The following is a 15346-nucleotide window of genomic DNA, read 5'->3' as shown; positions in this document are numbered from 1 at the left end:
GTGTCAGTTTAATGTCATAACCAGGACAAAAAAAAACAATACATATATAACAAACATATAAAAAACAATACATATATAACAAACATATAAAACAATATATATATATATATATATATATATATATATATATATATATATATATATATATATATATATATATAAATAAAATAAAAGATAAAGTTTAAAAAATTGGTAATGTTTTATTTAAATTAAATGCAGGTTAATACAGTGATATTTGATAAAACTGGTACAATTACTCGTGGTACTCCGCAAGTATATTCTGTTCATCTTTTTGGAGATTGTTGCCTACCGTTTCTGATATCATTAATTGGAACAGCTGAATCATCTAGCGAACATCCTATTGCTAATGCCATTGTTGATCACGCTAAAAAAGTATTATGAATTTTAGATATTAAATAAAAGTCTTGTATATTCACTTATTATAATTTTTACTTGTGTGTTCATCTGCTGATCACTGGTGTGGATTTAAAAAAAAATTTAGATGTCTCAAATATTTTAATTGTTCTAACATAATTCGAAAAAAAAATTAATAAAATGTAAAGTACATAAAGCATAAAATTTCAAATTAAGGACAAAAACTTCTTCTTGATTTTCTCCCACATTCTTTAGCCGTCAAATTCTTTCTTTTCAGCATCTAACAATAGTCCGCCATCATGTTAACATTCCATCGTCCTTGATATCTGATTTCTATTGTTTTAATGTCTTGGTGAAACCTTTCACCCGTTTCTTCACTATAATCGCTAAGACTTTTCGGATAATAATCCAAATGTGAAAATAAAATGTCAATTTTAAGGCTCATTCGACATCCTAATTTTTGGAATGCAGAGACCATTTCATGAACAATTATTTCTTAGTTTGTTGCTCTCTTGTTTCCGAGAAATTTGTTCATCACAGCTCTATAACTAGTCCTTGCATTCAATTCCAATTTATTCATTATTTTAATAAATTCGTTATCTCTCGTGAGCATTCTGATATTTGGACCATCGAAAATCCCAGCCTTCAGATTCTCAATAATGATTTTTGGAAATTTTTGGAAATTTGGTACAAATATATGCAAATATATACTTTCCTTGTCCAACGCTTTCACAAACTGCTTCATCGATCCAAGTTTAATATGAAGATGAGGCAGGAGTATTCTATTTGGTTCAACCAACTTAAGAAATTTAATATTTTTCATACCTAGTTGAAAATTTGTTCGTGATAGCCAATATTTCTTTTTCCAATGATCTTTTTCTGCCCTGCTATCCCACTCACATAAAAAAAAACGTGGAAGTTCAGTATAGCCTCATTACTGGGCTAGTAGAATTCAACAACTTATGCTCATCTTACTTGATTTTTTGAAAAAGCATCGCCATGTTATCATGTTTTTTTCAATTGAATAGAATATGCAATTGGCAAAGATGCATAAATATTTCCATTATGCATTATGCAAATGAACTGCTTTTGAGACTTCGTTTGGAAGAGTCAATAAAAATTCTCCATTCATTGACATTTAACATAACTCCTAACTCAGTAATCAATCAAGGTATATTTAAACAATATATAAGGAAATCAACTTTTGAAAAAATTTTATAAATTCTGCTTCACGATTTCTATACCATGAAAAAGTTGTTTTGGTTTTTAGTAAATTCTTAGCCTTTAAACGTGATCCCAGTATCTCTTATGAAATTTTTGATAAATTCAACTCGAACAAGGTCGTTTAATTCAGCCTGAGAAAATGCTTTTCTAGAATTTGAATTTCTGATTGAAAAATTGTCTATCAGTTTCAACAACATCGTCATAACTTAATTCATCATTTGGCAAAACTTCTGCTATATCAATTGGTATCGGAACAGGAATGTCATCTCCATGAGTTACTGGTCTCAATGCTGAAGGAGGATATGAAATCTTTTTCATTTTTGTTGTTAAAACCTTTGGTGTTTACCATGCAGAAGTAACAATCATCTGTGTGATTTTTGGGTTCACGCCAAATCATTGGAATTCCAAAATTTTAAGAAGTTTTCAAACCTCTACTCCAACTTCTTAGTCCTACACATGTCCTGCATACAACATGAGGTGCCCATGGTTTATCTTGATCACCTAATTTTATTTTAAAATATACATGATAATTTTTTTTTTCACAAATCCATTGATGGACTGCCTTTGCTTCTGAGGCGTGTATCTTCTACAAATATAACAAAATGAATTTGGAGAGTTCAAACTTCTGGAACTCGAACTAGTAGCCATGTTAAATCAAATGAATTTAAATGAATAGAAATTTCAATATTATATAATGAATTTATTTTAATTAAATGGGCAAACCTAGATTTTGATGATATAAGCAATTTCATGTGTGTGTCTGTGTTTATACAACATTGTCCATGTGAGTTATGAATATATACACAGATACATGCACATATATATTTGATTATATCATTGAAATATCAGTCATTATCTGGATTATGTAATGTAGTTTTATATGATGTTTTAAACCATTTTTTGGAATTATGAAAAAACTGTACGTGATAAAAAAAATGGATTACATATTTGAAATAAGCAAATCTATTAGAAACAAGTTTCGTTTTTGAAACATCTGATATCATGCATATCAGTGGTGGTTATGAGGTAAGTTTTTAATTTTAGCAAAAAATTTGTCTAGCATTGCTTATGAACTCTCTCTTTGACATGTTATAACAACTTGCAAACACCCTATTGCTAATGACATTGTTGATCATGCTAAAAAAAGTATTTTGAATAGTTAGTGTGACTATTTCGTGGCTGAGACAGAGAGAGAAAGAGAAAGTGAACGATTAAAGAAGAAGGTTGTCAGGGTTGTGATGTAGTTGTTAAGTGTAGTTGTAATTGGTTCAATAAGGGGACCATGAGTAGAGTCGTAAGCGTAGCTGATTACTTAAAGTTATGTGAAGGTGTGGTATATCTCTAATGTGGCATTTAATAGGGCAATGATGGTGGAAAGCTGAAGTAAGTCTGTAGTGGCGGAGTGGTTCGGGCGGACGCCATGTTGATGGTCAGCTGGTGGAAGGCGGGCGGGGATTGTGGGAAGTAGGAGAGATTCGAGGATTTTTACTATAAGGCAGAGTAGAGAGATAGGACAATATGAAGAAAATAGAGTGGCGTCTTTACCAGGTTTTGGTGTGGTTAGACGGAGGAGAAGATTTTGTTGAAGTTGTTAGCGATTTGATTGTTTGATGTGATTTGTTTGTTGTCAAAGATTATTAAACAGTTTGGTGTAGTAGGGCGTTTGTTGTCCAGTTTACGAATGAGTTTGTTGTTTGTAGAATGTTCTATCATGAATTTGAATTGTGATTGGTTGTTGTTGTATCGGGATTGTTATAAGCCCCAGATGTATCGTCGACGTATCAATGTAAATCTGTGGTTTGAGATGAGGTTGTGAGGCGAATGTAATTTGTTCTAGATGGCCTTTCTTCTTCTTCTTATTTTTTCTTTTTCTTCTTCTTATTATTATTATAAAAAAATTTTAAAAGCATACATAAAAGCTACAAAAAAATAACATAAATGCTACAAAAGCTTGAATGACAACAACGAAAGCAAAACTATAAATAAATAAAAGAAATAATATATAATGTCTATCTACCAAAAAACAAAATGACAACAACAAAAACAACAAAAACAACAAAACAATAAATAAATAATAAGAAAGAGTATATTATATCCATCCACCAACAAAATTACCAATAAATAAATATAAAAGTAACTAATCAAATTAACAAAACGTAAAGTAGAGAAAAAGACATATACAGTATGACAAAAACCATTAAATAAATAAAATTATTTAATCTCATACTATTCATACACAACCTCACACCTTCACACTTGAACAATATTTTTATTCAAATTTTTTCTTTCTTCCGGTATAGTTGGTTTGCGGCATCTTATTCCGTATTACTCGATGCAATCCTAGAAGGTCTCCTGTCCAGGACTTTTCCCTACCCACCACCTGGAAACGCCTCATAGCGAGTGCACCCCAATGGCTATTAATTTTTATTATAGATTTATTTAGGGTTAGTGTGTTGGTTAAGCTTGATAAACATTAGTATGTTTACTAATGTATCTATTCTATCTATTATTCTAACAGGCTAACCATGTCCAAAATAACTAAGTTCAAACATGGATGTGTTTAAACATGAGTTTAAGAAACATGGAAGATGACCAAGATTCAGCAGCTGTAAGACACAAAGATATGGAAGAAATAATGCACTTTAATGACGAAGATTTAAAACTAGTATAGAGAAACAAGAAGAAACATAAGAAAGGGAATGAATGACGATATAATGCCAGAGAGTTCAGAAGTTATGAACAAAAGAAGTCCAAGTATATGCCCCTGAGGTACACCACATTGTAAAATAGAGTAGTTAGACACAGTATTGTTAAGAGACATATATAATGATGTACAGGAAAAATAAGATTTGAATCAGGACAAGTAAGAAATTCTTACATCAATTATTGTGTTAAGAACATGTTATTCTTTTTCAACTATTTCTGTAATCTGGTGACTACTTTTTTTATGTTTTAAAGAAATTAACTTCAGTCTTTTATTTACTCCATCCCTCTTGCCGATCAGTTTTTTCTCTCGATTTTCAAAGTTATGCATTTTTGACTGGATAGTAAAACTTGTTTTGTTCTAGCTCATTTTGTTGAATTAGCCATTTAAAAATTGATCCAGAGAGCAGAAAAATTTGAAATATTTTCAATTTTACCATAAAATTTTATAATATTATTTTAAACAAGTGTATTATTTTATTTATAGAAATTGTTTATATATTTTTTATTAAATTGTAACATTCTGGAATGTTTCTAGATTTTATGTATAGAACAGTTGGGTCATGTTACGAACTTCAACAACTTTGCTGGACTTGGCATCGAATGTGATGTCACTTCTCTAGATGCAGTTATTAAAGAAGCTTATAAACATGGTGTTTACATTTCGTCTACTGAAGGTTATAGATTTTATTAAACTTGTATCTTCAATAAGTTTGTTAAATTGCTACTTTTTGAGAGATTGTAATTAGGTTTTATTTTTTATCAGTTCATTTTTTTGAATTTGCTTTGCAATGTTGATATGTTAAGCCAATATGAATTTCATTCTTAGAATAAAAACGGGTGGATCTATTAACGAATGGTTCTTTTAAACCATTGTTTATCATAATTTGCTTTTATTAAATCACCAGACAAGCATTTAAATTTTCATTACATCACCTTCTGATCCGAACTTTGACAGTAAAATTGTCATTGTTTAAACAAGGAGCCGTTATTGGTTCAAATTATTCAATCTTCCTTAGTTAGGTTCACTGATTTCTGATAGATAAATACAACTGTTTCAAAAACAGACTTGTTAGTTCATTTGAATTCCAACAGTAATAGAATCACTGCAAATTATTAGCTAGTCACAGAAACACGACAGGTGTCACGCGATCTTCAATAACTCACAGCTCGATTCCATAATCCAACAACCAACTCTCTTCCTCTAAACCTCCATTTATTTACATATTCCTCAGTTGTCGTAAATAATGGTGGATACAGATGTTTACAATTATAAAAAGTAAAACAATGAAAAAATTAATAATTCTTGATTTTAACTATGAGATAATCGTCTTTAAAACTTATTATTTTGTAGCCATTGTTACTTTAGCTTTGCCAAAAATTTACGAACAAATTCATCTTAATGAAATTATTTCAAACTTTTTACACATTAAAGCATCAATTTTTGCAAATATTTTTTTCTTTTATCACACTTTTTCATTTTAAATATGTAATATAGAAAAAACTAATTGACAGATTTTAAGTTGTCATATCATATAATTGTTGGGAACCAAGAATGGATGAAGCAGAAAAATATTTTCATCGCCACTGAAATAAATGAAATGATGGAAAAACAAGAAAATAATGGGCACTCGCATGTGTTTTGTGCTATCGATGGTGAGTGAGTAATAATTTAATAAAGTTATCACTATTAGCTTCTTGTAGTGAACGTTTTAGTTTTTGTATTTTACTGGTGCTTTTTAGAATAACTTTTTTTAGTCCTAATTATTTCAGCTCTGACATGCGCAAAAACATTTACAATGTTACATATATATTATCTGTAATCTTTTTTTTATGTTGTTTTTCATATCTTTATTCATTGATTTGAAGCAGCCATCTTCGCATAGCCATATATGCATATTAATATAAGCATATGAATATTACATTATGATTCATTATAAAATGAATCGTGAATACTTTTATTCATGATTCAATTTATGCTTCGTATTTATATGTCGTGTACGTTGCATAAATACACGACGTACACGTGTATTTATGTTCACCGCATCATATACGAGTATATGATAGTCATTAAGATGCTTGACTCAGCGCGCTATTGAACCACTGAGCCATCTGGCGGCCAACATGCGACAACTTACGTCGTCTCCCCATTTACCGACCTCGAAAAGATGGACGGCTGGGTTGGCCGGGGGTCGGCTACCCGAATAAACCTGCAGAAACTCTAGGATTCGAACCCGGGTTCTGGAAGTAGTAGCTAGACACGCTAATTACTCGGCTACGAGACTCCTAACTTATCTTGTGATACAATCACGATCAAGATATTTAACCCATCGTCATCTACCTATCAGGCAAATTAGTTGCGGTCATTATGATAGCAGATCAAATAAAAGTAGAAGCCCACTTGGCTGTTTACACCCTGAAGAAAATGGGTTTAGATGTTGTTCTCTTGACTGGTGATAATATTAAAACTGCAGAACACGTAGCTAGACAGGTTGGTGTTTTACTTTGATTCACAAATCTTACGCATTGATTTCTAAAACATACCTATCCGGTTTTACGATCAGCGATTGCAAAATTGCGACTATGCTTATTATTATCATAATATCAACTACTCTGAATGCGAATTTATATAAACAAACAAAAATGATAATTACAATAAAATTATGCTAGATTTACGTTTCAATATTTTAAATCGCGTGAACCTATAAAAAACAACATTAATTTTGATTGAACCTAACTTTGAAGCTTGTCAATTATACTAAATGTGTTTCATTACAATCAAATTGTTATTATATTGTATTATTATATTTTACCTTCAAGAACTGTTATAGCCGGGGTGGTAAAGAGAATGAGCTCTCGACACCTATAAAATGCTTCCATTGCGTGTGTCAGTCAATGTCCATCTCTTGACCTACACGAGGCGAAACTGTTTCAACTAATAGAAAAAGGGGCAAAGGTGATTAACTGGCGCGTTATAACCAATTGTTTTTGGCTAGCCTTGATTAGCAACCCATCTAAGAGGAAAAAAGTTCTTATTCTGAACCTCCACTATCTTGAAGCTTTATCCTTGCTTGGGAAAAGCCAAGGAAATAAACACTGACAGAAAAAAAAAGTCGAAATCCTGTGGATCGCTGATGACATATATTATTTCGGGCAATTCTGTAGCTCAACAGAAGCCAGGCTGTGTCAGCATTTGCCGTTTCCTTGTCCATTTCTCTTGTGCGAAAAGGGATTGGCTGCATGGGCAACAGCCAATCTCACTAAGCCTCTCTAGGGCTCAAAAATCAAACTGGAGAGGATACTCCAGCTTTTTCACTCTGTGAAGTCGGCACAACACGGAAGCAAGGAACAAGGAATGACTGACTTATTTTACTGGGTGCGTGATTTTAGAGCAACAGCTCGAAAGGCTGGCCATTAAATCATCGCACCAAAAAACAAATAAAAAACAAAATTTTCATTCCAATTGCTTGCCCCGGTCTCTAACAGATCTGCAACATTGGACGATCATAGACAGAGAGTTGATCAAGCTTGGCTGATATTGGTTTCATAAAAGAAACTCAAGATGCTTTCTACTGACAAGCTTCTGTTTCTGTAGAATATGTTTGTCAACTATTACTTTAGAATAATGATAATAATAGTAATGTGTCATTTATATAGCGCCTCTAAGTAGCGCTTGGTTGCTGTTGGCAAAAGTCTTAGATTTTAGCTGTCACTAAAAATGCCTCGGATGTTTCGTGTAACGTTCATTAAGTAGTTTTCAATGAATGTATGAAGGTAGAAATGTGTAGATTGGGATAGTATCCCACATGCAACACACACGAAGGACTCTTTACGAAAGGAAACAGTGGAGTTAGGACGGTCACGTTGTTCGTTGTGAGCTCTAATAAGCTGGAGTCGTTTCGTTGGCTTGAGCTATCCGGTCGATGATTAAACTTTTGCAACGTTGACAATATAATTTTATTAACATATTTTTGGCGAAAAGCAATCCGAAAAAATTTCCGAAGCCTGGAATTGCCGAAAAGCAACGTCCGAACACGAATGTCAACAAATCTTAGACATCGCAACAATAGAATACATTTTCAATGCAGTTGATGTAACATTTCTTAAATGGTTTTTATTTTAACAAAAATAAAATCGCCACTGTCAAAAACGGCATTTGATTTTTTCTGAGTCGCTTTATCATTAATACTGCCAGCACTGTTTTAGCAGCTAGGTTGTTTCGTTCATTAATATTAATTAGACCTGTTTATTGTGCAACTCGGCGAGTCGTATTCGACTGGCTTGTTAATCAGTTGTACGTTTGTTCTTAATGCATTCAAAATTTCTACATATTTATTCAATATATCCAATATGGGTTCCACATTTTTCGAAACCATAGAAATAGACTTAGGAAATTTTTTTTTATTATTCTTTAAAAAACAGGATCTGACAGACGTAGAAGCTGTTACAGCATGCAAGGCAATAGTACCAAATTTAACAAATAAGTAAATAAATAAAAAAACGGATGAAGAAAAATGTTTTAACATGAAAAATAAAATAAAATAAATAATAATAATAAAATAAATTAAATTAAATTAATTGACATTAAAATGAAGTAATGGCATAAAAACGCAAACTAATTGACTAGATGATGACTTAGTAAGTTAATGAGGTGATCGATAAATAAAAAAAAAAACTTGTTGCGTGAATGATAAAGTTTTATTGAGTGTTAATATGTTTGAGGTGTCTTGTGAAAAAAGTCTTTTCCTGATATGTGGATTGGGTGGCAACTTGATAGTTATGTTTGCGCTGTCGAAGGTTGTGTGTTGTAGTTTTAATTGGTAATAGTAGAGATGGATGACGTGGTTGTTGTTATTTTCTACATTCTTGAACAGTTTTGAATCGGGTGTGTTGAATATCTGAGTGACGATAGGATATGATGCAGGTAGATAGTTGAAGCCGATTAGTTTTTTGATAAGAGAGTGTGGCAAAACCGAACCAGGAGGGAGCTGCATATTTGATGCGTGAGATTATGAGTGATTCATTGATGTCGAAGGTTTACATGTCATTATCAAAAATAAATATACCATAATTATTTAAAATTTTGAATGATGCATACAAATAGACCGATTATTTATATATATATATAAATTATAAGTTTACACGTTTAGACGACATTTTTTCCGAGATCGGGGGTTGCCGTTTGGCTACCTATGATGAAACCGAAATACCCCTCGAGGCTCTGGAGCAACTGCCTTCCCGCGGTTGAGCCGATTGGACCGTCAAATCAGTCGATCCTACAAACAGTTGCAACAAACCCTTCCCACCTGGATGTTTCACAGGGGTTTTCATCGACGGAGCGGGTCATTCCGGCCGTCCTGCTCCGTTGCCTTCCCTTGAGAGCCGGAATTGAAGCAAATCCAGGTCCCCCAAAGATCTGGATGTGCCCTGGATGCCATCAAAGGATAAACAAAACCCAATATTTTGCCCGTTGCAGAACCTGCTACAACTGCCATCACCTCAGCAATTGCTTAACAAACATCAACGGTCATTACTATTGTAATAACTGTTCTCATCCGTCCTCAAACTCAAGCGACTCTTTGGCGTCTGCTGGCGCCTCACGGCGGCCAACTTCAACATCATCATTCAACAACTCAACCCACAACAAACCGTCAACATCACATGCAGTAAATGCTGGAAAGTTAAATTTCCTTAAACTAAACTGTATAAACTCTAACGACATAAAAAACAAACAAGATGAAATTCAGCAACACCTCATAAATCACAACATCCACATCGCAGCCCTCCAAGAGTCCAAGCTATCAAAAGGCTCCAAAAATCCGGTCTTCAGAGAATACGCTATTTACCGCAAAGACTGAAGAATTGGTCGAGGAGATGGTCTCATATTACTCATCCACAACAGTATTCCCTACTGCATCAAGTCATTACCAGATGTCCCAACAATTGAGAGTCAGGCCATCACAATCAACGCCAGCAGCACAGATATCAACATCATTAACATTTACATCCCTCCACAATCCATCTGCCCAACAGGTTTCACAGCATACATATCTCAATTTTTATCAATCCCAAATGTCGTCTTATTGGGAGATGTCAATGCACACGACTCACTTTGGTATTCAAATCTGGAGGACACACGAGGAGAAGCCCTAGCTAGTGAAATCGAAAATTTTGGCTGCGGCATACTCAACTTGGATACCTCAACGCGTCTCCCAACATCCGGCCAACCTTCATCTCCAGATATCTCTGTCGCCTCAGATACGTTGATCATCAACATGGAATGGTCCACGATGACCTCACTCTCATCAGATCATCTACCCATTCACATCAGCTTACAAACAACAATTCAACATACTAACCCACCAAAAATCAGATTCATAAATTTCGCGAAAGCTAACTGGGATGGTTTCACCAAAGAATCCGAAGCCGGATTTTCCAATCAAGTTTTCCCTCCCAACCTATCAGCAGCCGAGAAATCGTTTCGTCGTATTCTACAGGACGCAAGTGACCACAACATACTTTCTGGTAGACGAATTTCATATACTCCAGGTCTATCGAAAGAAATCACCGACCTAATGAAAAGACTGGAGGATTCAGAGCTAAAGATCCAACATCTAAGGACATAGCAACTACATCAACAATAATTCAACACAAAATCAACAAATTAAAACAATCACGTTGGAAGGATTTCCTGGGCACCTTCAACAGGATAACCAACACCAAACGCCTCTGGAGCACCATAAAAGCTCTTAGCGGCAAACCAATTCAATACCCCAACATCGCTATTAATTTCAACAACAGGTCACTAACCAACAACCTGCAAATAGCCAACTCATTCAATAAAATTTTTACATCAACTACTAAACATTCATCAAACAAACTAAATAGAATCACCAACAAAGCCGTCAAGAAACTTCCGCTTGACGACTATCCTATACTAACTCCCAATCAGGTTACAGAAGCTATTAAAACTTCCTAACCGTCCAATGCAACAGGATCAGACAACCTGACAATATTTCACCTAAAACACCTCGGCCCAAAGGGAATTTCCTTCTTAACAAATATTTTTAACGAATCCCTACGAACCTGTAGGATTCCTGAAATTTACAAGAAATCAAAAATCATTCCTCTACTAAAACCCGGCAAACCAGTTAACGACGCGAAATCATACCGTCTTATATCTTTTCTTTGTCCGGCAGTTAAAGTATTTGAAAAATGCCTTCTGCCGATCATCTCGATTCAACTAACCTTAGCGAGTCATCAGCATGGTTTTCGCCCACTTCATTCTACAACAACAGCTCTCACCACGATGGTCACCGACATCGCAAACGGCCTAAATCAGAAGAGGCCAGCTCACCGAACAAGTTTAACAGCATTGGACCTCACAAAGGCCTTCGACACCGTCAACCATCGCATCCTAATCTCCGACCTCATGTCATCATCGCTTCCACGGTCAATTGTCCGCTGGTTGTCAAACTATCTGCATGGACGCTCTGCATCAACAGAGTTCCGCCGACAATTTTCAAAACAACGCACCATCCGCTCAGGAGTGCCTCAAGGTTCTATATTGTCACCAACTCTGTTCAACCACTACGTCTCCAAAATACCTAACGCTCCTCCAGACATCAAAGTTATCTCTTATGCAGACGATTTTTCAGTTTACACTACAGGTCCGAATGCCGATGATTTGACACTTCGGCTCAATTGTTACCTTCCAAAGCTTTACGACTTCTTCAATAGCAGAAATTTGGAGATTTCCACCTCCAAGTCCTCCCACAATGCTGCCCTACGTCTGATTACAGGTTGCCATGTCATCGCTTCAGAATGGCACCTTCACTCAAAATGTCAGATGTTAACGGTAAGGCAGCATTCGGAGCTAATAGCATCACAATTCCTACTCCTATGCCATAATCCTAGCCACCCGTGCCATCATATCAGCACGCAACAACATCCTTATCTCAACATAAAGACCACCCTCCTCTCCAAATGGTCTTCAACAACTCATGTGGTTCTACCAACAACCATAAATAGCGATTCTCTGAAGTCCGCTCTAAGAACACTACACAAAAACACTATCGAAGCCGCCACAAAGACGTATCAGTGGCCGTTGTTGTTGCTTGACGGATGGCCTCCACCTACACCAAAAATAGATCCTACAGAAGAATCACTTCCCAGGGCAATCAGACGGACCCTTGCCCAACTCCGCTCTGGCCATAGTATTCTTCTAAACAGCTACAAAAACAGAATCGACAATGGGCACCTCAACACCTGTCCTTTCTGCAACAATCATACAGATGACGTACCGCATCTGTTTAGCTGTTCACAAAACACCACAAAACTACAACCAATAGATCTCTGGAGAAACCCAAATGCAGTGGCGGTTTGGCTCTGGCCTCGATTGAAGCCCTAGGGGTCCCCCAGAATGGGGCAACAACAACAAATACCCCTCGACGCCATTCACATCTGTCATTCGCCTCAGTATCACGCAACCCCGCTTTCACTCTGTCCTTCTCCACTTGCTCTCTCCATCCCAATCGCGGACGATCCCTTTCTATCAGCCGCCAAAATGGTAGTGTCATCCGCATACATAATATATTTTACAGCCTTAGTCGATCTGCATAGATCATTGATAAATATATTAAAAAAACAGGGCCAAGTACAGAGCCCTGAGGCACTCCAGAGATAATAGGCAACAAGGAAGAATGATGTTTACCTATAACAACATGTTGAGATCGATTAGCCAGGTAACTTTGACACAATTTTAACAAAGGTCCTCTCATACCATAATGCGACATTTTCGTTAACAACAACTCATGATCGACAGTTGTCAAATGCTTTTTTTATACCAATAAACGTACCAATGGTGTGTCGTTTTAAATCGATGTTACTACAAACATAAAGTGTTAAGTCCAAAATAGCAAGTTCAGTTGAACTCTCCTTTCTGAAACACAGGAAACAAAATTTGAAATTTGTTTAAAAAACGACGTAATACTACCACATATAATTTTTTCCATGATATATATATATATATATATATATATATATATATATATATATTGTATATATATATATATATTAATTAGTATTATTATAGTTTTAATGTTATTAAAAACATATACAAATAAATTCGAAAAATGAAACAAAGTTTTAATGAAAAATTTTAACAACGAAAATATTTTTTAATTTTTAAACGATATAAATTTTAAATGATAAAAATAAATTTAAAGCAATAACGTCAGACCCTACACTTTTTTTAAAAAGATAACTTAATAAAATAATTCGACAAATTAATAAATATTTAAACGATGACAAATTTCACATCCTCGCCGGCGAGTATCAACCTGGTTATTTATATGATAACGTTAAAACTCATAAATCCAATTATCCTCTACGACCAATCATTAGCCAAATACCAACAGTTACATATCCAATTGCAAAAATACTCAAAATACTTTTGCCATACCTTCCAGACAACTACAACTTTAAATCGTCAAAAGAGTTTATTGATATATTAAATACAAATCCATCATCCGAACATATCGCATCACTTAATGTCGAATCCTTATACAAAAATGTTTCTATCAAAGATACTATCGACATTATAACTAAAACAGTTTATGATTCACAATATTCATCATTAAAAATTCCTAAAAAATACTTGAAACAGTTTTTAGAAATTTGTACAACAGAAGAACCATTCATCAACCCTACCGGTAAACTTTATAAACAGATTGATGGAATTGCCATGGGGTCCCCTTTAGGCGTTTTCTTTGTTAATTTCTATCTTGGTAATCTAGAACAAGTAACCTTCAACCCAAATCCTGAACTTTAACCCAACATCTACACAAGATTTGTTGATGATATTTTTGTATTTTATACCGATCATAATCTAATCGACAATTTATTAAAAATATTCAATAAATCCAAATTAAAATTTACCATTAAATATGAAAGTTATAAAAAAATTTCCCTTTTCCTGACGTTCTTGTCACTCGCAACGAACACAACTTTCAAACCTCCGTCTACATTAAAGGTACTAATAAAGGAATATGTTTAAACGACAGTGGTGAATGTACTGATGAACATCAATTGAGTACTGTAAGATCATTCATCAACTGCGCCTTCACACACTCCTCATCCCCAGACGACGTTTCATCAGAAATCAAACGTGTCACAAATCTTCTTATAAATAATAATTACTACGCAGATCTAATTAAAAATGTCATCAATAAAAAGTTAAACGAGTGAACCAAAACAACAACAACAACAATAATAATAAAAATAATAGTAATAATAATAATAATAATAATAAAAATATAGTCACCATTATCAACAATAACCATAAAGGCAATAATAATACCAACAACAACGGTAATAACATTAACAACAATAACAGCAACGGTAATTACATTAACAGCAATGACATCAACGGCAATTATATTAACAGTAACAACAACAATAACAACAACGATGGTAATATTAACAAAAACAATAACAACAATTGTAATGACACTAACAATAAAAATAATAACAACAATAATAACAACAACGATAATGCCATTAACACAAACAACAATAATAATAATAACACCAATATACTATATTATCGAAATTTCATGTCTTCGTCTTACAAAACTGATGAAAAGATCATGAAAAAGATAATTCATGATAATATTAAACCAACTAACCTGAACGATAGAATAAAATTAAGAATCTTTTGCAAAAACTACAAAACATCTAACCTTTTAATTTTGAATAATTGTCTACCTCACAACATTTCCCTTTTGAAACTTAGTCATCATATATAAATTTTCTTGTTCTCTTGACAACTGTGCGCGTCTTCAAACTTCCTTTATAGGGATGACTACTACAGCACTATCGCGTAGACTCACTATGCACTAAAGAGACGGTGCAATAAAAAACCATCTAGAAACTTTCCACAGCACTCCAATAACTAGAAACCTTCTAGATAACAAAACAAAAATTTTATACAACAATCAACAGCACTACAACCTAAGAATCGCAGAAGACATTTTCATCCGAG

The 15346-nt window shown here is 34.2% G+C and overlaps 1 protein-coding gene across 1 annotated transcript in view; it reads left to right on the top strand.

The window, feature by feature from the left end:
- HELRODRAFT_90503 (hypothetical protein) overlaps positions 1 to 15346 on the top strand; it is a gene marked incomplete at both ends in the record, with an annotated part of 63862 nt that overhangs the window by 36469 nt on the left and 12047 nt on the right. The window contains 4 exons of the mRNA XM_009032578.1: positions 220 to 393; positions 4841 to 4979; positions 5818 to 5958; positions 6651 to 6793. Of these exons, the coding sequence (XP_009030826.1) occupies positions 220 to 393; positions 4841 to 4979; positions 5818 to 5958; positions 6651 to 6793 (597 nt within the window). The remainder of the gene's footprint in view (positions 1 to 219; positions 394 to 4840; positions 4980 to 5817; positions 5959 to 6650; positions 6794 to 15346) is intronic.

Source organism: Helobdella robusta (genome assembly GCF_000326865.2).
Source record: "Helobdella robusta unplaced genomic scaffold HELROscaffold_84, whole genome shotgun sequence".
Taxonomy (NCBI): Eukaryota; Metazoa; Annelida; class Clitellata; order Rhynchobdellida; family Glossiphoniidae; genus Helobdella; species Helobdella robusta.
The sequence above is the reverse complement of the archived record's forward strand: the minus strand, read 5'-3'. Positions and strand labels throughout refer to the sequence as shown.